General features: G+C 36.7%; 1 protein-coding gene across 1 annotated transcript in view; it reads right to left on the bottom strand.

Annotated features, from left to right (window-relative positions):
* Nucleotides 1-212: 212 nt before the first annotated feature.
* ANKRD10 (ankyrin repeat domain 10) overlaps nt 213-22,790 on the bottom strand; it is a 39,127-nt gene continuing 16,549 nt past the window's right edge. Inside the window, exons 4-6 of the mRNA XM_075727827.1 lie at nt 8,602-8,837; nt 4,772-4,867; nt 213-1,850 (exon numbers count right to left, since the gene is read on the bottom strand). Coding sequence (XP_075583942.1) covers nt 1,384-1,850; nt 4,772-4,867; nt 8,602-8,837 — 799 coding nt within the window. The 3' untranslated portion in view covers nt 213-1,383. The remainder of the gene's footprint in view (nt 1,851-4,771; nt 4,868-8,601; nt 8,838-22,790) is intronic.

The raw sequence follows: 22,790 nt of genomic DNA, 5'->3' as shown, positions 1-22,790 counted from the left end.
TACGCGTTTCTGTAATTCAATCAAGGACGACTTACTGGGTTGTTCACATTTGCTTCCGTGTACTGACAAAATCAAGAAATTCCACAGTTGCACTGAGAAAGATTATAGAGAAATGTGGTTTAATAACTGTTAAAGACTTGCTCAAATTGCCAGTAAAATAATAACGTCTAAACAAAATATTCAGATACAAGGTAATATGTTTCTTTATTTTTTTTAAATCCAATTTGTAAAGGTCCCTTTTTAAACAAAACAAGAACAAAAAAATCAACACAATTCAGAGGGCTTATCTCATTTACCATATTCTTCCCCACTCTTCACTTATCATAACACAAAGCAGCAACTTATATTATTAGTGCTCATATAGTGCACTTATATGAATTTTGATTTGTGTATTAAGCTTTAAATACAATGTATTTTCCGTGAGCATAGCCCAAAGAGTACACAACATTACATTTTCAAAGCATATGTTAAAAAAAAGGACAATAAATGTATACCCAAGACAGTCAAACTCAAATAATTTGACTCGGCAAATTCTATAACAAGTAACATCAATTTTAAACTGCGTACAAAGCAGAACAGTGCCAACATGCCCCCGGTCTGTGAGCTATGGTAAAATATCAAGCGTACACATAAAGGAGAGAAGCCAAAGGAAACGGCCACAAATGCAGAGCTAACCTGAGGCACACCCAACTGCGACCCAACAAAGGCAGCCCACTTCCCCACTCTAGAATGCAAAGAGCCCAACAACAACGAAAAGCACTTCTACGCTACAGAAAGTGAAACGGTAACTTCTTCCAATTTTGTCTCTGCGTTTTTAAACAACTTGTTCAAAAAATGTAAAGATGAACACCTAATAATACCGAACAAATGTACAAACTATAAAGTCAGAGAAGCTCCAGAAGATTGCCACTTTCAACCTTGCATAGTGATAGCTGGCATTGATATTGCTACCATAGCTTCAGCAGAAGATATGGAAAAGAAGAATCTTTACTTCTAAGTGATGCACATATGTAACATTTTCTTCACGAAATTCAGTTAAACGTCGTTTTAATAAAAGGGAAAACAGCTCTAAAAAGGGAAAGATAGTGTTCACAAGCTGAGAAATAAAAAAATACAAAACCAGAACATTCCATAATAAAAAAATGAAAATAATAAACATTCCATCAGAACAGCACCTATTTTATCACTAAATAAGCCCCATACATGCAACAAACTACAACTATTGTATAAGGCTGTCAAATTAAAGGTTTACTTTTCATATAAACAAAGTGTAAAAATAGCAATAAGTTGCAATCTTCAAATTTAATGCTGTGCGAGGATTCTGTCCCCCCCCGTTTCATTTGGTAGCAATTTCAACATTTGTTTGATACAAAGGTCGTTCATCTAGGAACCGTGGTACAAATACATTGTGCCTAGGACAGTGTTGTCGTATCTCTGTTCGACCTTGACAGAATTGGAATGCTCGACAACACTACTGAGTTCGGGGATGCTTTCAGCGGTATCCCCAAACCCATGATAGTGTCCATAGTGCAAAGTATCTCCAGGGTCTTCCACCCACGAGGGCCGGTTAGAAACACAGCTACTCGGGCTTCCGTTCAGATGTAGAGATCCACACATATCGGTGGAATTATTCATGGCTTTTTCTGGTTCCTCGGTGCCGTTACTGGTATGAATTCGATGCCTGCTGGGAGAAGTTATTCCAGGAATGATTCCGTTAGGTGTTAATGTTAAACACTCCTCACGCCTGGCATCCATCCCACTGAGCTGCTGTGCGGCGGTGAAATCCAAATGTCCATTCATGGCACATCCATTTGTCAGTGCATTCAATATGGAGCTACTGCTATTCATATCTGCATTAAGAAATACACCTGTCACCAACAATTAAGAATAAATCAAAATACATCAAAATGTCTCCACTATGCTCCGCTTAAAGAAATGTTTCCATACACAGCTTTGAAAGTAAATCTACCCTTTCTTTATTTATAACAATATAGGTAGTTCAAAGTAATGAGAGCTGACCAGTAAGCTTGTAGCATGGATTGTTACATTGAAAATGCGACTATCTATCTACATTCAATGTGTAAATACGCCTACATTAATCTTTGCAAAGACAATGTGAATTTCTCAGAATTTTTTTTCCTTTAATGGTATGAAATAAGTGTAGCCGACAACATTCTGGGCAGTGTTTTGAAAGGTGGAATAAAAGGCATCTTTCCACCTTAACTGTAATGCCCTCTTGCGATGAAAGATTATGTACATACAAGAACTGCGTATCTGTGAGAGGGTGAAGGGTTGGGTTTTATTATTTTTCAGCTGTAATTTATCCGTGGTTCTTTTTCTTTTTAGTGGTAACTCTCACAGTACAGCAAACACTGAAATAGGTCAAATAAAGGAATATTATGTTGGGGTGCTAAATAAAATTTTTCAAAGTTCCTCTATTCAAAAAGTACTTCAATTTATCTAGCAGCTTGCTAGATAACATACTAGGCAGGTTTGTATTTAATGGTAATTTTATAATGACATCTGTACAAACCACATGCAAAAAGCCATACAATAGCAACAGCAGAGTGCACAGAAGACTAAAAAAGATTAGTAGTAGGAAAGAAAATTCTAAAAATGTGCATGCAAAAACCACTGACAACTGTTTTAAAGCAGTTTCTCCTTTGAATGTAGTAATTAGTACAATAGTTTTTATTTGCATAAACAGATTTCATCAGTATGTCTGAAACGTACGTTTTTGCAGTGGTACTCAAAAGTACTAGCACAAAGAATTGTTGATATATTCTCCCTTAAGAATGCCTACTGGTAAAGGATATCTAAAATTTACATCTATACTGGTAAAGATGAGCAAGGCAAACGTAGAAACTACAGACCTATATGGTGACATTTAAAGATCTTACATTCCGTCATTATCCTTGGAAACATGCACATATGTTTATGTATACATGAATGCATAAACCAACGTGCAAAATAGGACTGCGTTTACTGCGTATTTCCAGTGCAAGCCAGTAAGTCTGTTGGTAACTTCCCACATTTGTAAAACATTGCGTTCCTGTTTAAGTGACACATAATGAGTACCACTGTTTGACAAGGAAGAATCTAAAGTTTTGGTTCTCCACTAGTCCTTTGCATGGATATTATTTGCAATACGGATTACGATACTGATACTTCACATACAGCAATACATAATGCCAAGAAATGTGTTTGATATGTTACTGACTGGATGTACTAACTGCAGCTTCCTGTTTAGTCCCTACCTATGTGACTTAAAAACAACCATATCAGCTGAGCTCACTAACCACAAATTCCTATTGAAAGTGGGAAAAAAACCCCAAACCCATCAAGACACCAAAGCTAATATTTCAGTGATGAAAACGCACAGAAGGAATTTCATATAGTGTTTATTAACTGAAAAGTGCAAAATCTTAACTGTTTAAAAATAAATCCTTATAGGCTGGCTTTGCCAAATCAAATTTAATAAAAACCGCACTACTGGTAGTTAATATGCAAAAGTAGGTAATGAATAGTTCTAGTGATAATTATAGAATGTTATTATTTGTTAAAAATTAGCACCTATAGTAATAGAGTGTATTTATGAAAGACAATCATTTTTCCATAAATAAGAACACTTAGTAATTATCACTGGAATATATCATTGTCTACTTTTTAAGTACTTATTTTTTTTTATATATATATGTAGATATATTTATTCCTAATATATTAAAATACCTATCAATTATAATTCCCTTTGGTGAATCTGATCTGTGGTACAAAGCATAAACATATTCATCACAGAACAAATTAAAGTAAGAAATCGATTTCTGAACGTAATAATGCACTATCATAGTAACTCCATGCCTTTACCTACAAAGTGAATGGAAAAAGCTGACCCAAGACAATTTTAATTGAAACTCTACACTCATCCTGGGGTTACCAAAAGCATCTTGATTAAGCAGCCCTTAAAAAACTTAGAGCACTAATATTCACTAATAGTAGTAACATTTTAACTGTTTCATGAAGATTGGTACAAAACACAAGAACTGTTTTCCAAGGTACGTTAGTTCCAAATACTAGTTTAAGACTTGTGATGTCCAGTCTTTTATTTACATAAAAAAAGGATCCTGCACGTATATCGTTGTGTCTGAACAAATTCTGAACACGTGGTATATGTCTAGACTATTCTTTATAGTATTTGTCGAACTATTTTGAATATAGTTTAGTTGTAACACACGTTATTTTCAAAGCTATATAAGCACTAGGATATGTTTCCCTATCAACTCTTCTTACTAGTAATTCAATCTATTTAATGGAAATGAAATTAATAATTAAAATTATTTCTGGATTTCCTTTAACCTGAAATTATAGCAACTAAAAGCAAGGCACAATGTGATACAAGCCTCAGGTTAAAAGTCAAACAGCCACTGTGGACTTCTGTTTATCTGAAATAATAATAAACTACTAATAAACCTCTTTCACCATTACAATATATTGCATGAAACAGCTAATTTCAGATACCTACTAAATCCCCAATATAATGGGTGTTACAGCAATACAATAGTTTTCAAGACTCTAGACAACAATGTGCAAAAATAAAGGACTAAGTTTTGTACTTAAAAATAAAATGCATATTGATTCTTGCAACGACAAGGAGTTTGCATTGCAGAAACTGTGTATATTTCAATTTCTTTTGGTCCAACAGAAGTACTCTCCTGTTGTTTGGTGTCTTCTATTTGAATGTTGTTGTAGTTAACAGGAAACTGTCCACTCCCACCTGATACAACAGCAAACTCTCTATCAACGTGCATATTGTCAGCATCGTCCTCAACTCCTCCATTCATCATTGGTATTAAGCCATCAAAGCTGTAAGCTGATAAAAAAAAAGTCACATTTAGTCACTGGTGCACACTTGAAAACTCACCCAACAAACAGATGAGTACTTTAATTATTAAAACAAAAGCTTTTTACAAAGAAATGTAAATTTTTCATGTCTGAAAGCCTCTGGCATGTTTGAGATTCCAAACACAGAATAAGTAAATGCTAAGTACTTGCACATTCATCTTAATCCCTCAAAATGGAGAATTACCAGTGTACCTATCAGACTTTGCACCTACATATCAAACAATTATTGTACTAGCAGATTGAATAAAGCGCAATTTAAGTTACTCATATACAGGCTTTACAGCTAGTGTGCCTGACAGATAAAAGGCAGTCTCTACATCAACTGTCTACTGTCCGTCTGGACTGCTCCCTCTTTCGCTACCAAGTGCCAGTTCCCAGTGACCCACCCCCTGTTCATACCAGACCGCTCCAGGGATCCCTTCAAGAGCCGAACAAACAGCTCGCTCTTCCCAGAAAAGCCAGCAAGTGGTTTGACTGCTGTCGGAGATGCTTTAATAAGCAAGACGGGCTCGACTTCACCACCTCTTACACCTACCAGCCAAGGCACCAGCCCAGTACTATCCCAGCAGACCCTGCACTGCTCTCACGTGGGCATGAACACACCTCTCTACATACACTGCACACATTCTTAGCATTTTGTGAAGGGCTATGATAGTAGACTCCAAGTCAGCCCTCATTACCTTGGGCACAACAGAAATTTTCGTAAACTACTCGTTTTTAAAGAACCTTAAGCAATAGCTGAAGTGTTTCGGGGCCGAAGAGATCACACAGGGCTTAAAGGAGACCAGGTCCCTTGGATCAGTGGGCTTCAAATTACCCTAAACCAGGAAAGACAAGGCATTTTTTCTAGTTACCTAAAGGAATACGAAGTGCAGTTTCATGCCGGCCAATTCAAGGGTACACCTTGCAATTCCTCCATCCCCACCTCTCAAAGAACACCGAAAGGGAGCCGTGCGGAAGCTTGTGATACTGGTATAGTCACATCACCAGTTGTATACAGCAAGTCCGTACTGCGTGTAGCATGTACAACACAGTGCAAAAGGCAACCTGCCAAGGGCCGTGAACCAGGGGGGCTAGGATCAGGACTGCCACGAACACACCCGCGTGTCATCGGCCTGGTGTGCGTATGACCATTATATTTGACCCTGCGCACCACCCTCCACCAACCAGCCCAGGAAGCAGGGTGAAATTTCTGGAATTTATTTCAGAAAAATGGACATAAAATCCAGATAGAGTTTCTAAGTCAAAACTATTTGGTGTACATTCTGAAAGTGGCCACTGATTTACTTCTGTTAAGTTCAGCTTCAGCTTTTGGAACTCATTTTTGTATTACATTTCAAAAGAGTAATTAGCTTCTATCACAGTGTAACATGTTAACAGTATTGCTTAATTTTGAGATGGAAGGGTTTTTTAATACTATGGACCCGATAGCAGATACATGTGTGTGCATTTAAACAAAATTACATGCAAGTAACCCCCACCCACCGCCCAGCTATTCCAGGACAAAAGGCAAAGCACTGCTTAAGCATTTCTCTTCTTCCAACTCCACTGCTTACAGGTTCTTGTAAGGGGCATGTACTGTGCCTGGTCACAAGGAGGAGGTTTTTTCAAAGCAGTGATTGCTCTGATGTGGGGTATGGCCATCAAAACATGACTCTTCCCTGCAAATACAGCGTGCCTGCGCTCTCTCTGAACATCCAGAATCTCCCGTGCAAATAGTCTTTAAAGGACAACAGACCAGTGTGCTTTTGGTAAGGGCAAAACTACCACAAAATTGGGCTTGTTTTGTAAACAGGCTAGCTAAGCAGAAAGACGTACTGATGACTTCTCATGACTCAGCTCTGTTGTTTATAAAGTGCCTTAAGAACAGTGACTCATTCTCACTCCAAGAGACTTTTTACATCGACACAATAGATATTACTGATGCTGATGTCTTTGAGGGCAGACAAGTCAGATTAGAAACTTCAGCTTCCACAGCTGGGATGCATCTCTTAGTTACTATAAAAACCTTCAAGCAAACGCAGCAAAGCTTTCGGTTTTGTTTGCAAAGGTCTTAAAAAGTCATACTGGTAAAAATTTCAAAAATTACCTACTCTGCTTCTCTAACATCTCTGTAATTACTTAGGAGATCTTGTTCATTTAAACATATTGTGTATTTGTTAGCTCCATCTAACTTATCCACTGGACCAACTGTTTATGCTGAAAGGTAATGCAGATACTGCTATTTCATGACAACATAAGAACAAAAATAGCTAGCCCAGTGCCACTCCCACAGATTGTGGAGAAATGCTACCTATTGACTAGATTGGAGCTATTTTCTGAAACTAAAAGAGATTGCTGGTTATGAACATTCAGAAGGAATAGCTCTTCAGAACAAAAAATCTGACTTCAAGCAGCGCCTCCCAGTAACAGAACATGAATGCATTGAAGCCATCTTTCTGTAGCTGTTATAGGCATCTGTACACTGCTTAAGTTTTCTCTATGTAGCTATTTAAGGACTTTATTCCTGAAAAACAGTCTTGCAGTTAACTGCATAGGCACTCTACTCCCATCATGAAATTATTTATAGTTTAGACCAACTACATGAAGTAACGTAGCCCGTTTATGATCAGCTATGGAGTACCCTGTTAACTCTGTTCCTGGTATAGTTGAAATGGTGGCTGGATAGCAAGTACTAAAGCACACGCTACAGTGTCAATATCCATGTAATTTATGTTGTCCATGTCATATTTACAAACATTGTTTTGGTCTCAACCCCCCTCGTTATGTGGAATTAAATACTGTTTGAGCCCATTTTATTTGACTCACTGAAAATCGTATCTGTTAGAACAGTATGAACTTTAACTGAAGAAAGTGTCTTCAATTAAAACCTACAAAGTCCCTTTCCTGATGCTAGACACAGGAAAGGGAAATGAGGTTTGAGTGCAGAATGCTGCACTCTTTTTAATAAGAATGGGATGACCAACAGAAAGGAACTGGAGGATATTCTTTATCATGTTATTCAAGGTGTCTGTAAGATGTAAGAAAGATTTCTTCATATAGCCACCACAAAATTTCTCCGAGGTTGTACTATTGCATCGTTGCTGGCAGAGGAAGAAGTAGCATCCTCAACACACAAGGCTGAATAGGAATCCTTAAGGTTCATTCTAGTCTTACATCCTCCTGTAAGGTATCTGTTCCCCTTGGAACATGATCCTAGAAACTAAGTATGTTAACTTAATGTCACAGACATAATCCCTCTTGATTTGAGAAAACTTTTTGCATTAAATTTCCTTCACCCATCTTATCTAGCAAAGTTTTTTAATTGTGAATGAATCCTGAAGTGCAAAATTACCATCAGAACATCCAGGCATCTTTGTGAATTAATGCAACATTATTTGGCTCTCCTGAAGGAGAAGAAATAGAGGAAGGAGTAGAAGCTAATTTCAGCTCCCACTCTTCCACATATTATTCTTGGCATCATGTAACTTTAGCACTCTCTGGAAATAGACATCTCGGAACACACCAGGATGACGACAGGGAGAATCGGGATCTTGTGGCATGGAATAATTCTATTCATCTGCTTCTTGTATTAACATGTAATTTAGATACGTATGTGAGTTTGTCAATAATACTCAACATCCACTCTGAAAGGCTTTAAAATGTTTATTTTCCTTTCTCAGCAACAGTGTTACCCCATCCCTGTTACCTCTGGGATCTCACCTTCCGTTCTAGCCTTCTTTACTCCAGCAGACTCTGTATCTTCAAAGGATCTCTTTCGACTTGTCCCACCACTGAATGGATTGGGACCTGCATTCTGATGAACCCCATTTAAGGTGCCATTGCTATAGAAACGATTCAGGTGACAGTTCTGGAGGTTCAAAAGAAACTGGGCACATTCTTGGAAGCCCTGGGTATGTGCAAGGTCTGCTGCTGTCAGGCCACTGGCATTTCTCAAGCTGTACAATACAAAGAAACTGAATTACACTCATTCATCAAGCTAGCTTGCTGCTGCTGCTGCCCTTACTGACTATCTATCTGTTGGTGATGAGAGAAAACATACACTTAGCAAATTTCCATTAAGAAATTAGTTATCAATCTTAGTTTTATAACTAACTTAACTTTTCGCACATATATCTGGCTTCTAAGCAAAATTTGGGAGACAATACACTTTTAAATAAAATCAATATACTATGTGCCTTAAAAAAAACCATCTTCCTATTTAAACTTCTCAAATGCTTTGTTCTAAAACAGTCTGAAGTATCTGATCTTTACATAAACTTCAGACTAATTTAAGCCTTGAATTTTACCATCTTCTGCAGTTTATTCTGCAATCTATTGCTTTAACTTGAGCAAAAGATCAAATACTCAAAACAAACTTAACATGACTTGGCAATTGTCCATGGCATTCTGGTTTCTAAGGTAACAACAACATAACTATTCTTCCTAACAATAAAATATACACATATATAAAAAAAGATAGATAGATAAAGATGCTATACTTAGTTATGCTTTGCTTATACTTTTTTTTCCTGGTTTGTTTCTCATTTCAAAGTGTGTGACATCATAAGTGCTGAGACTTGCTTTGTTATTTGAATCAAGACTTTTCCATGCACAAGAGAACAGCACATTTTGAATATTCTAATGCATCAAGGAGATTATAAATTAAATCAGGGAGAACACGTAGTGATGTAGAGGTTTAATTTGAAAGAGTGCTCTATCATATGCATTTACACAAACATACAGTATGTCTGTGCTTAGAAATATAGGGTAACTTTGCAAGTAAGTGCCTGAAGGTCGAGACAAGAGGGCTAGAAATGACAGAACTAGATCGTGACATGAAAGACGCCAATAAATCTTTCCTAAGTTTTTTCCACCTTTCCAGACAGATCTAACTACTCAGAAAATTGACTTTTTGTTTCTTGGCTTCAGTAGTTTAGACAAGTCTGTTACTTAAAAATCCAGAAACAGACCAACCAACAGAATAAGAAGTCAGAAGATTAACAGACCCGATTCTGTTGAAGCTCATACAAAGTGGAAAACAACTCACTCCAGCTCATGCAAAGAAAACGAAGAACAAAGGCCAGCTTTGCTTCCTAGGATCACTGCAACTTATTTGCTATAAAAATGAGACTAAAAAAATCTTTAGAAACTGACTATTACAGAAAGACTCATTCCATACATGGATACAGCTGGATTACATAAAATTTGGAATAATAAATCAAAATACTACAGGATCAGAAAAATCATTAGGCTAGAGCAGGGTAATTTCATTCCATACTACAATATTCTAAGTCAACATCTATTTGGACTACTAGTGAAAAATCCAGAGAACAGCAGCCCAGAGTGGTCTAGAAAGTAAGACTTTGGGAGACTGAAAAACCTAGTCACAAGAAATGAAACCTCAAGGTAGAGGCACTAGTTTCAAATACCTAAAAGACAGCTGCAAAGAGAGTAATCTGTTCTGTGCATCCAGTGCAGGCAGTATATGAATGGGATTAACACACACAGGATATTTGAAGTTAGGCATTAGGAGAAAGTTTCAGAGTATAAAGGTTGCTGAATCTCCAAGAGAGTTCTCCCCCCTCCATTTTAAAAGCAGATTATGATTTCAGAAATTCTGCAAAATACAGTCAATCCTTTCCCATGCTGAACTAGATGGCCTGTTGAGGTCCCTGCTAACCAACATTCAAGGCTGTTTTGGTAGTTCTCATTTGCTTGTGTAGCAGCTTATAGATGTAATGCAATGCAACTACAATTTAAGAAGCAGAAATTTTGACATATCCATTTTGGATAAAAAGAATTGCTCAGTTCCCTGAAATCTGTTTTAAATTTGCAAGCCCCAAAAGGACAGTAAAGGAAATCTAAACAAGAGAAAATTAAAGTTACACAAAGATAAAAACAACCAAAACAATACGGTGTTGACCAACCACCTAATTTAATAAATCTTCAAGGAGTAATTCTATTACTTAGCAAATGTTATTAAAACAGTATCTCTGCTTCGAAAAATGGACTGTAAGACAGACCACAGTTACATCACCATTTCCCAAAGGAGTGTTGATGTAAGTTGCCAGAGGCATTTGGAGATGTACAAACTAAGATGCAAGTGTGTACAGCTACATGACCAAACTCTGGGAAAGAAAAGTTACATTTCCCAGAAACAAAATAAATGAACTTGAAGTTAGTGTTTGTCAGATTTTAAAATGTAATGACCATTGATACCTTCAAGTCTGTCCTTTTCCCACCTGTCCTGGTTTTGGCTGGGATAGAGTTAATTTTCTTCCTAGTAGCTGGCATAGTACTGTGTTTCAGATTTAGGATGAGAAGAATGCTGATAACACACTGATGGTTTAGTTGTTGCTAAGTACTGTTTATGCTAGTCAAGGACTTTTTCAGCTTCCCATGCTCTGCCAGGTGCACAAGAAACTGGGAGGGGGCACAGCCAGGACAGCTGACCCAAACTGGCCAAAGGGCTATTCCATACCACATGACGTCATGCTCAGTATATAAACTGGGGGGGCAGTTGGCTGGGGGGCAGTGATCGCTGCTCAGGGAAGGGATGGGCATCAGTCAGCAGGTGATGAGCAACTGCATTGTGCATCACTTGCTTTGTATATTCTTTCATCGTTATTAGTATTTTCTCTTCCTTTGCTGTCCTATTAAACTGTCCTTATCCCCACCCATGGGTTTTACTACTTTTTTTCCCCGATTCTCTCCCCCATGCCACTGGGAGGGCAGGGTGAGCAAGCAGCTGCATGGTGCTTAGTTGCCAACTGGGGTTAAACCACACCACCACCTCTTCCCAAACAGGTTACTCTTAACAGGTAGACAAATATGTCCTTATTCTACAGGAGTATTTTGGAAGTACTGCATACGTTTTCAAGGGACTCAAGCACACTGGCTGTAACATTCTTGCTTCTGAGAGTTTAGAAATGTGTGTCTCAAAAATCTGAGTCTGAATTTAGCCTATCAATTTCAAGAGAACTTCCTGTGTTCAGAAGTTAGTAATGAAAAAAAAGAGGAGAAAGAAGTTAAATAAAAGGAGATTACAGGATCTAGATGACTCTAGAAACTGGCTGGCCAACTGCTACGAGAGAGAACACAGCTATTAAGTTCTCTCTGTTCCCTCTCAGTAGAAATACTAATTTGCTTTAGCTGATTTTTCTAGCCTTCTCTAGGAGGAAAATCTGTCAGTGGGAACATGAAAGGCAGCAAGAGCCAGCCTTGCTATACTAGCTCATCATAACAAAATGCAAGTAATCCAAGAAAAAATGGCTAACTCCATGGCTAAGCCACATGCACAAAGCAGGAAAGAAAATGCTCTTAACTGTTATCACAGAGTTTTACCAGACTGGAAGAGTTTTCCGGATTTCCAAAACATGTAGAAATACTGCCATCGCTGTGAGGATTCTGAGTGTGTAACAGAAGAATAGTCTTATACAGTCCTCCTAAAAACCCTGGAGTACTTGAATGAATTAAAAAGCTAGGACATCTCCTAGACCATTCTTTAAAAGTGCCAATCTGGATTTGGAGTGGTACTACCCTGTTAGAGCAGTAGTTACAAGGAACTGGGAACATATCTATTACTAAATCTGCAGTGTATGGTCTACCTCAAATGCTGCCAATGTCCGAAAATGAAGCAACTACCTCAGCTTACTCCATGAGCTAAGAATACAAAAGCCATTACTGTAAACAGACTCCATTATAAGAATGAAAATAGAAATGTTCACTGCACCAACTACACATAAGACTAAGAGGAGTTCAATCTCTTATGTGTAATCCCTATGTCAGTCCTTGGTTATGAACTGCAATTACATGTAAACTGACTATCAAGTGAAAAGGAGGAACAGCAACTGAAGATTCATTTGACTATAAGCAGACTATATATGACACAGACTGTATGGTTGAAAAAAAATGAACAAGCAGGAAACTCAGAGATAATCACTATATTTAAGTACACTTTCAACTACTTCCATTATTAGAGATGTTCCTCAGAAGGTATTTCTCTTCATTTCTCATAGCTGCCTATATAAAGAAAAAGGATTTGACTAGGTTAAGGATATTATAACTGAAAGCAACTTCAAGACCCAGGCTGTGAAAGAAAGGCAGTGGAGAAAAAAAAAAGTAAACCATTGGACAACGTGGACACAAATACCTCAAAATTTCACGTCTCTTGAAAAAAATCTTCTTTTCCACCCATCCTCATTTTTTTCCTATGTTAAAAATCCCTTCAGTACTAGTTTTGATCTTTTAACAAACACCTTGAAATAGTGGAAGCTGCAAAGCTCAGAACGCACTGTTTGATATTAAATCTTCAGGCAAGCTGCCCTTTTGTTACCGCTAATCATACAGCAGATATGACCGCTCTATTTCTGTAACTGCATTACTCAGAATTTAAAAATGAGCAAAGACATTTCCTGCAGGTTTTGTGTGTGTGTGTGTGTGGGGGGGTTGTTTGTTTTTCTCCCCCCAAAGATGCTGAACTTGTGGACAAGCTTAAGTTTCTTTTCAGAGTTTTTCTCTAAGCTAGGCTACCTACCTGAAACAAGACTAGGCAAATAACAAGCTACGTAGACTGGTATTTTTCAAATATGATCTTATGAAGGAAGAAGCTACCAGCAAGGAAGGTGTGGAAAGATGGTAGAAAGTCCTATTAAACAAAATCACGCTAAGCTTTGAAAAGTTACATGCATTTTATGATTAGTCAGTCTTTTATTACACAGTATTCATTGACTTGGTGCAGTATTTTCTAAATGTTGGCCTAGTTACTGTCAAAACAGACAGCTGTGCTCCAAAAACTTAATTCCCTCTCTCTCCAGTTAAAAAAAAGAGAAAAAAAGAAAAAAAAAAAAAGAAAAAAGTCAAAACCCAAAGAAGTCTCTGAAGGAGGTCAGTCCAGCTACAGGAACAGGTGGAAAAACTGAAGAAAGGACACTGAAAACTAAAGCTCTGAAAATGTAATTCCCTTTTTGGCACCTACTGCAGACAGGAACATACACAAAGGCTTGAACTGACAAACAGGAGAAAAATTCCTTCCTTAACCTTGCCCAGGACTAAATGCAGTTTTGGTAAGTGGTCAGGAAGTCAACTCAGTCTACACTTAGGAAACACATACCTTGCATCATTTCTAAAGCAACTGAAGCATTTGAAAAATGAGTGAGTCCTGTTAAGATTCCTTCACTTAGCAGTATTTTTTTGCTTTATAGTTTATTCATTATTTCCATGTAATTATTATTACTAGAAGCAAATGAAAATCATGAAGCATGGTATTATTTACCTTCAGCCTTCTTGTAGGCTAAAATCCAACAGCTAGGAATGATAAAGACATATTGTTTTTCTCAAAGTACAGAAGTATAAGATGCTAACTCCAAACCAAAAGACGACAAATGTAATCAGAAAGACACATTTTCATATTATAAAGTTATTCTAAACAGAAAAAAAATCTATGAGAAATGTTGAGAAAAGTCTGGATATGGATGAGTAAAAGTAGGTGATCTTCAAGTTCCTTGACAGATGACACTTAACACTTGAATTGTTCTGTAGTGACAGGTGTTTTACAAATAAACACAAAATGTGTATTGTTTAAGAGTTAAAACTCTGACTTTTGTATATACATTTATTCACACACCTTCTACAGTGCTTAAAACACTACTCTTATAACACATTTTCCTTCTTCCATCAAGTGATGTCCACAGGCAGTCTTCAAAATTGACTAATCTTGGCATAAAGAGGACTTTTTTTTAAAATATTTTTCTTGCTTCAGTTGACATCATCAGAACTCCCATTATAAAGGCCCAGCTCATCTGACAGTCCTGGTATCAAATTAAAGCAGCTATAAAGAGGACACTGATGAAGCATATGTTTATATTTCCTTCTTCTGAAATGCTTTTTAAAATGCTGGCTGTGAGTGTAATTAAATTCTTGCTCAAAACCAAGAGAGATAAATATGTTATCTGACCAAACAGGATTGGTGTACAGAAAGATCAAGTTAACTTTCAGTTTAGCTTTAGTTTAGGAGGTTGTTTTTGTTATTTCAATCTAACCACAAATTCTTGTTTTGAGGAGTTCGCTTAAGGAGGGAAAATAATCTGAGGCAAGCTCTCAAAAAATATGCAAGATACTTCCACTATGACTAAGTTATAGAAAGTAAAGAACCCAAAACAAGTAATACAAAACTTAAGAATTGTTTAAATACAACTACCCTAGTGTAAGAAAGATTTGCTTCAAAATAACTTACAAAATTTACTCTTAGAAGGATCTGTAGGAAGAAAAGATAGACTTGTGCTTCTCGTATTGAATTATAAATTATACTTAATTTAGTGAGAAAGATCTTGATTCTAAGTTGTTTCAATTGTTCATATTTTTTATACTTATTGGAGCAAAAAAGCAAGTACATTTCTATGTGTCTTCAACGTAGAAATACATTTGAAATACACCATCTTCCACTTATAATGTCACATACCTTGAAAAACAAAACGTTTGCTACAAAAAGTCAACAGTAAATCTTTCTGAAAAAGCCATTCATATATGTAAAAAAAATCCCCTAATGTTTAAATAGTGATTACATCACCTACAGCTTACTGTGCTTTTGTTAATGCCATGCGACAATCTAAGAAAATAAACCACAGTTTTCGTATATCAATGTAATATCTGTTAAAAAATACTGATCTCAACTTATCTATTGTTAGTTTACAAATAAAAATGTAGATAAATGTAAATTAGGGTAAGCAAAGCATGCAAATCTATAGATTCTATATCTGAATTCCTAGATTAGCATTAAAACCAATCACCGCAACAAATACCTCAACAGTATGCCTTGTGTGCAGAAAGGAAGCGATACTGAACATTCAATGCCACAACTGTAAGGTTTTCGGAGAAGCACCTGTGGCAGTTTCAGCAGTTTCTATATGGAATGCTCCCCCTTTCTAGGATTACTTGAAAAAATCAAGTCAATTCGAATTACGTAGCTGTAAAACATTGACATGTGTAGTTTTTACAGTTTCAGAATCTTCTGTTTGATTTAAACGGGCAATGGTGCATAAACAGGAAACTTATATCATAAGGGATCACATATTTGCAGGCAACATTAAGATTAAAAGTTACATTAACAGACATAAAGTGCTGTAGCACATTATTCAATATGTAAGCCATTATCATGTGACCACCTTAACAACAAGATACTAAGCCTTTTATGCCTTTAAAGCATTATTACTTTCATCCTGAAACCAATTTGTCAGTTCTTCACTGAAATTTATATAGAATGGATTAAAATTACCGGTCAACTCATGGCTTCAATTACTTTAAATTTAGTAGGCTGTATCTCAAAAGAATTAGTAACTATTCCTATACAAAAATTAGCAGATACAAGGATTAAAACAAAACAAAAGAAGAAAGAGAAAAAAAAAAGATCAGAACACTAACACGCCCACAGTGAGAAAAAAACGTTTCCTATATAAACATCGGTATACTAGTCTAAAATTTTCTAACGCAAAATGATTTTAAAATACTAAACTTTAAGTGTTTTAACCCTTTGGTGTCCAAATACAAAAGTTGTGAAATAGTTTCAAACGTTTTTTTCAGATACCAAGAGAAAAATATGCTTAACTAAACAGATGTGTGTCACTGCTGGGGACAGCTATAAAAATTCATCCTAGAATTACATACTGGGCATCTACAAAAGCACAAGTTGGTGCCAAGTTTTTATTTCACAACAAAACATGTGGCAGCTGAAATTGTTTTAGACTTGTAAAAACGATGGTAGAGTTTCTCAGAACATCCTCCAAAATTGTAACAAGTTGAATATACTGGAAAGAAGGGAGCTCTTCATTGTGAAGCCACCTTATTCACACCAAAATCAAGGTTCACGATGATCTATGCAGCTACAATCAGCTCCTAGATACTTCAACCCACAACTGAGCAAATACAGGCAGAAGAAAGAATTCATTAACCATGGCAGGCAACATTAGAATTACTACAAGCATCACCATCAGGTGGTGATTTATTGCTGTATCTGCATTCCAATTTATAAGCTTTAAGAAAGGCCTCCAACAGTGGACTTTGATTTTCAATGTCTCCTGTAAAAATGATTCACATTTCCAAGTAAACTTTCGCCTGAACAATATAGGCCTATCTGACTTTGCCTGCTATCAGCAATCAAAAATATTTTTCAATTCATATACAATTGTGTAAGAAGTGATTCCTAAACACAACTCACAAAAGGAAGGTATGAAAGACTATGGTAACTCTTAAAACAACAGTCTGATTGCAATACAGCATAACAGAAAAGACCTTCCCTATTAAAAAGAAAAGAATAATTTCCTAGATCACTAGCAAAAATGAATTCCAAATAAGCATCTTTTTAGCACTGCAGCCACTTTAAGTCCAAAGACAACAGAAGAGTTACTTAGTCAGCCAACTTTATGAAAATGAGAACTACCATTGCTGCTGCTATCATGTTTTCTAGAAACAGACCAGGAACTGCAGATAAAGTTGCTTACAATGAGGAAAGCACTAATGGAAGACTTACAAGGAAAGGTTCAGTGCAAACTCTGACCTGAGAAGATAACCAGCCTTGCAAAGCAGATTCTGCCAAGATGACTCTAGTAGCAAATAAAATTGTGATATTTCTCCTCAACGTACCAACTGAAAACCAATGATAGACTAGAATTAGAAAAATTAAGAAAGCTTCTCTCAAATGTGTCAAGTGTGGAAGAAAGTTAAAGAGATTTAGTACAAAAAGCATAGACTGTAATAGCTTGGGAATAAAGCTAAAGGAAAGAGGTAAATGAATTTTAGAGTAATTTTCGTGCCAAAGGCGACAAAATCAAGAATGAAAGGACTGAAGATACTAGATGGATTGTTTTCCCGTAATAGCATGGAGAGGGAGACTATCAAACTACACACTTTTTTTTTGTGTGTGTGTGACAAAAATAACTTGATGCCCTTACTCAAGCAGACAGGAGATCTTTTGGATTAAGAAACTGCTGAAGTGCATAAAAGCACTTTAAACAAGCTTCACAAAAGAGTTTTTTCAACTTAGATTTTCCTCCAGTTAAAAGAAAGATTTATCTACCATGCATGAGCAACATCAAGCAAAATACAAAGAACGAAACAGAAGCTGAAACAGAAGAGTAACATTCTCCCTAAGTTGTAGCTCCCAAAGCTCTTCCAGGGTTTGTTAAGCCTCCATGCAATGAGATACATCTTGCAACCTGTAGCACACGACACACATTAGAAAACTTTCCTGACCAACTTGAACATATTCTGGGCCATGCCACAACTGCCTAATGTTTTTTGTCCAGGTTCAAAGGTTCTAACTGAACTATGATCAACTTCACCGAAGAGACACAAACTACAACAGCAAATAAAATCCGAATCAACACAGCAGAAGTTAGAGCAGACGCGTTGCAATTAACAACTCTGTCATCACATATCCAGTCAAAAAGTATCAGCAGATCAAGCACAGCACCCGTACAGATCGTGACCACCATCAATTTCTGGACTAACCGTCAGAACTAATCAGACTGTTGTATTTGGGAATACACTGCACCCTTGTTTCTTCCACTGTATCTAACTTGTGCTCTGGCCAAGGTCCACTTTGTAGCACTTCAGTTTCTGCACCTGACATAACCGCCCACAGGTTTCTGTTGCCAGTAATAATTTATCTTACAGAAAAAAACAACCTACCTGAAGGGAAGCTGCACAGTGAACATTAGCACAGTATCATATGTGAAGGCAGATCACTCAAAACAAAAAATTCCTAACATTCCTGCCAGAAATCTGAGCTACCCTCATTTAAAAGTCTTGGTAACACTTCATGTTCTTTATCCAGCTCTTTTGGACTAAGAAAAGCCAAGAAAACAGTGCTATAAATCACAAAGGCTCGTCACTAATGAATAAGCTCCCCTATCAGGCTGACCCATATCCTGTGAACTTCCTTTATGTTCCAGAAAGGTCACAAAATATCACTGCTTTAATGAACGATTTAACTTTATTCATAAGTAGTACAACCTCTCACATTCTTCCCTATTTCTGAACTGATGTCAGTAAATCCTGTTGTTATGCCACCCCCACTAAGAATAATCCACTCTCCAACTGAACAGGAACTCAGTGGTAAGAGTTTGCCTCAGCTTCCTGCAATCATTCAAAACAGCTGTAACTGAAAACTACCCTTTTCCATCCTGGTTTACTGTAAAACTGAGCCTCTCTCTTCCACCTTTTGATTTATCAGTTATCCATGCATATATGTTCTGCTTCAGGATTTCCAAATCTTTCCTTGAGACTAAATCCAAATTACTGCCTTACTTCATGGTCACAACCTCCTACAAACCATGTTAAGTTCTTCTACAACAATGGCAATCAAGCATGAAACCAAACATGGAAGAAAATAGCAAGCTTTACTTCTAATTATTTTGCAGGAGAATGAGAGTTTCAACACTGAAATGTACAAACCACTTTGACTTTGCCTTTCCATAAGGATTTACAGAAGGTGGGAAAGGAAGAATGAATTCTAACACCTGTGGCCTCCAGACTGCAGAATGGTCACTACAAGAAGACTACAGTGATGGCCCTTAAAATGCTTGTTATATGCAATGAACGAACAGCCACATTTTTTCCTCAGCTATACTGCACTGCCTAATAATGCAACAACAGTAGTTAATCCAGAAGTTTAACCGCTATCTGCAGAGCAGACAATCAGGTTTGCAAAAAGAATCGCATATGAAGTGGTCTGAGTTTGAAAAGTACCAGATTATATAAATATTAATATACTAATTAACAGATAAGAACCACTCTGTTGAAAAAGCACCTAAATCCTACTCCTAAACAAATAATCAGCAAGAACCTAAAGCATTATTCTCAAGATGAGGTTAATGACCATAAGAAAGTAGGATGTTGATTCTTCTACACAGAATCAATGTAGCAGTACTTCTCAAGTAAAAAGATGACATAGTAATAGCACTTCACAAGTACATTAACACCAGAAATGGACTGCAGTTCCGTATTAGAAGTTTGGTAGTTAAGTTAGCTAGGTAAGAAGAACAAGCAAATGTTAAAAATCTGCAAGTGTCTGCTAAGATTTTAAGACACTGAGAAGAAATCCAGAAACTAATGGAGGAGATCTCTGAACCCTGAGACCCTTCAAGAGAACAGGCGACGTAAGTTTGCCCTCCAGACTGAAAAGGAATTAAGGGTTTACCACACAAAGGAATGGCCGATTTCTGCATTATCATCATGAAATCTACACATCACTCTTCTTCAGTCTCTTCACTAAAGGTGACTGAATTTCAGAAAGCCATGACGTCTCAAAAGTACAAATGAGACGAACAAGAGCTGAGATATCACAGAAGCGGTCATATTAAAACATGAAACATGCTTCAAACAGAAATGTATTACAACAATTTCACAAATGGCTAATCCAGCAGCACTAAAAAAATTCACATTGAAGAGATTTCCATTATGGAGGATGGAAAGCAGTTGCGAAGAAGAAAAAAGAAATTAATGATGCTTTTTTTTTTTAAACAACACAATGCAGTTCATGACAGGTAAATTTGCAAAGAAGAATTAAAATTAAGCCACTGCCAAAGAATGAGAATAAAGTTTTTTGCTGAAAAACTAAGTACCAGAGATAGGACATTTCTGGCATCACAGAAGGAGTGAATTTACACATTCAAATGAATGCAAGACAGCTTTAATGAGAAAATGGCTGAAGTGTCTGCCTAAACTAGATCAACATCACAATATAAATCTGTCATCTGGTGGAAACAGATGTACTGGTATATTTATCCCAGCATGTCAGTTATTCTCCCCAAACATGGACACCAGAGTGTAAGAAACCGGAAAAGAAAGCATCTCTTTAGAGTCTTGTAGCATCCCATCATGGTATACAAACCAATTTTTCAAAAAAACTTAAGATTTCTGGCAGGGAAATAAAAAGTTTTCCTATGCTACTATTCAAGCATCCTGATCAACAAAACTCTGAAGCAAGCAAGTCCTTGTGTTCAACTGGATGGATGCATATCAAGCCACATCCCGTCCCACAAATTATACTGCTCTTTATCCCAGGATAATACAGTGTTTGAAACTTCTCTCCTAGCTCTAAATCAAGTCACTAAGGATAACACAGCTGTTCAAATGACAGCCACAGAATTTTTATTCAGAAATAAGTGGACACAATGCACAAGTGAACTGCGTGAAAACGGACATGAAACCAAAAGTAGTTCAAATCAGAGTAATTCACAGCTGCATCTGTTTATTTTTTTTTCAACAGTGTCCTGTGTTTATAGCTGAATTTTGTATTTTTATATATGCTGTGATGCAATCTATGTAACTATATTAATACCCAGCATTTCAAAAAATAGTGTAAAAGAGCAAAACAAAACATGGCACCAAGAAGGCTTTTCCTCCGTAGAGAGCTGTGGACACTTGTTTGTCACCATGATAAATAATACACAATTAACCATACATAAATCGCATAATTATGCTTTTTAGTGAAAACCCAGCAGTTATTATGGATACTTTAAAAGGTACTATCCACATTAAAAAGTCAGTTACACAGCAAACCTTTTCACTCATATGAGGACATTGTGACCACCTGCTTCCCCCTCTTCAAGGGTCCATGAATACCATAGTTAGTGGAGCAACCATTTTTATGGCTGTAGGACATACTGTGCACAGAATATGCTTCAGCTAAAATGAGAAGGTAAATACCACAAAAAAAATCAAAATATTTTCACTAGGGTACAATAATATTATTAAAAATTTACACAGGAATAGAGACCCAAATTCTCTCTCATCAATTAGGAAAGCAATGCAACAACTTCATGAAATTTACAGACTGCAACATACTGTATTTCTCTGCAAAAGCAATACACTAACAAGCCTGAAATCAAGTAAACTAGAACAAGTCAAGTGAGGCAACTTTATTCACACTAAAATTCTTACTTTTATTCTTACTGGACTACTGTCAAAATTGTTTGGCTTCCAGCATAACCAAAGGAGTGAACAAAGTAGAAATACGGTAAACGCTGGTATCAAAGATTACACTAGTCCAAGTAATTTCATTTTAACAGCTGTATTTCAATAATCACTCATTAATAAAAAATACATTTCTTGCAATATTACACTACTAATTACTGGTATTTGTGTAATAATGAAATCTTAAGAACCCTGTCCTACTTCTTATAAAAAACTAGGGATGCTGCAATACTTGATGCCTACTATAAATACCAGGTACAAGCAGTACATTTGACTCTCTGCAGTCACAAGGGATATTCTCTGCATCTTCATGTAACTAGATTTTGATACCGTAACTTTATGAAGAGATAAAGAAAAAATTGGATTAGAAGATCTAATCCCCACTAAAAAAGGCCATATTCACCATCAGTACAGATCAGCACTTTAGTTCTAGTTAGTGCTTAGTTCTGTATTTAGTAAAATTCTTGCCTTGGTCCTACATAGTCAATTATCATTTAAGTTAATATATACAAATTAGAACTAAAATATATGGATAAAACCCCCTCTCCTTTTGTTCTAACTGAAGCTGTAAAATAAAAGAGTCAGAACTTTCAGAGCATCTAAATTTTCAGGATGTTACAAAAATCAGGAAATCAACATAGCCATTAAAGATACAGGGCCAGTTTTCAAATCCAGATAACCCGAAATTAATCAATCATAGAATGCTTTGGGTTGGAAGGGACCTTGTCATAGAATCATTTAGGTTGGAAAAGACCTTTAAGATTATCCAGTCCAACCATTAACCTAACATTACCAAGTCAAAAGCATACACATGGATTTGGACTAATTTAACATACTGAGCCTGGAAACTAGATTCTATGGAAAAAAATCCTCACCCCAGTCAGCCAACAGCTAGCTCTCTCAGGTGACAGGGCCAAGTCCTGATCCTCTAAATGACT

Source organism: Pelecanus crispus, chromosome 1 (assembly GCF_030463565.1).
Source record: "Pelecanus crispus isolate bPelCri1 chromosome 1, bPelCri1.pri, whole genome shotgun sequence".
NCBI classification, from domain to species: Eukaryota; Metazoa; Chordata; class Aves; order Pelecaniformes; family Pelecanidae; genus Pelecanus; species Pelecanus crispus.
The sequence above is the reverse complement of the archived record's forward strand: the minus strand, read 5'-3'. Positions and strand labels throughout refer to the sequence as shown.